The sequence below is a fragment of the Orycteropus afer genome, unplaced genomic scaffold (assembly GCF_000298275.1).
Source record: "Orycteropus afer afer isolate SDZICR_OR568_19922 unplaced genomic scaffold, OryAfe1.0 scaffold01423, whole genome shotgun sequence".
Classification (NCBI taxonomy): domain Eukaryota; kingdom Metazoa; phylum Chordata; class Mammalia; order Tubulidentata; family Orycteropodidae; genus Orycteropus; species Orycteropus afer.
The window spans coordinates 41,925-42,852 of record NW_006923010.1 but is presented as its reverse complement, the minus strand read 5'-3'; the positions used below and the strand labels follow the sequence as shown (position 1 = coordinate 42,852).

Sequence of the window (928 nt, the reverse complement as noted above, 5' to 3'; positions counted from 1 at the left end):
ACCCACCAGTGAGGACACTCAATCAGAGCCTGTTGTTGACATGCTTTATTGAGAGTCGTAGGGGGCTGTGGTCCAGGGGGGCTTTCTCCAGCCCGGCCTCACCTTTGGGAAGTTATCAGAATCTGCAGGGCAACATCCCTGCTGTCTCTGTCAGCTGTCATGGGAGTGACAGGACTCAGGGGAAGATAGCGGGGGGCGGGGGGAGAGTCTCAGAGCTGGGGATGGAGAGGACATGGGGGTCTCCAAAGATCCTGCAATATCTCTTCATGACAGAAGCTTCCTTGTCCCGTCCCAGAACTCAAGGAAATGAAGAGACATGGTGGAGGATCCATCTGTAGTAGAATGCCACTTGGGCATAGACTCCAGGGAATTTTGGATGACAACAGGGTTGGCCCCAACTCACGACCCCTACCTGGAGCCAGTTGCCCATGCAGTTACAGACCAGGGGGCCACCAGAGTCTCCCTGTGGAGAGAAAGAGCAGATGATGAGTATCAGGGCCTCTGACGGTTTGGAGCAGGGTCAGAAAGCAGGGGACATGGACAGATGACAGGATGGGGGGGTTCTCACATAGCAGACACCCCGGCCTCGGCTCCCAGCACACAGCATGTCCTCCTTGACGATCATATTGATCTTCCAATATTTCCACCTGCAAACAGCATCCTCCATGATGGGGACCTCCACCTCCTGCAGATGGTGGGACGCAGGCAGGGGCACTGTGGGTAGAAGCTGAGTGAGCCTGGGGGCACAGGATGAGGGGGTTTGTGCTCTCCCTCCCTAACCTGGTCCATTCAGTGACCCTGAACAATGCTCCCAGATGCTCAAGGGCAGAGGCTGAGTCTGCATCTGGGAGCCCTAGGTGTTGGGTTTGGAGCTACACCCTGAGTCTCAGTCCCCCCCACGTGCCCAGGGTGACACACAACCCACCCT

General features: G+C 56.7%; 1 protein-coding gene across 1 annotated transcript in view; it reads right to left on the bottom strand.

Moving 5' to 3' along the window:
* Positions 1-349: 349 nt before the first annotated feature.
* LOC103213225 (mastin-like) overlaps positions 350-928 on the bottom strand; it is a gene marked incomplete at both ends in the record, with an annotated part of 38,534 nt that continues 37,955 nt past the window's right edge. Inside the window, 2 exons of the mRNA XM_042783473.1 lie at positions 350-463; positions 569-714. Coding sequence (XP_042639407.1) covers positions 350-463; positions 569-714 — 260 coding nt within the window. The remainder of the gene's footprint in view (positions 464-568; positions 715-928) is intronic.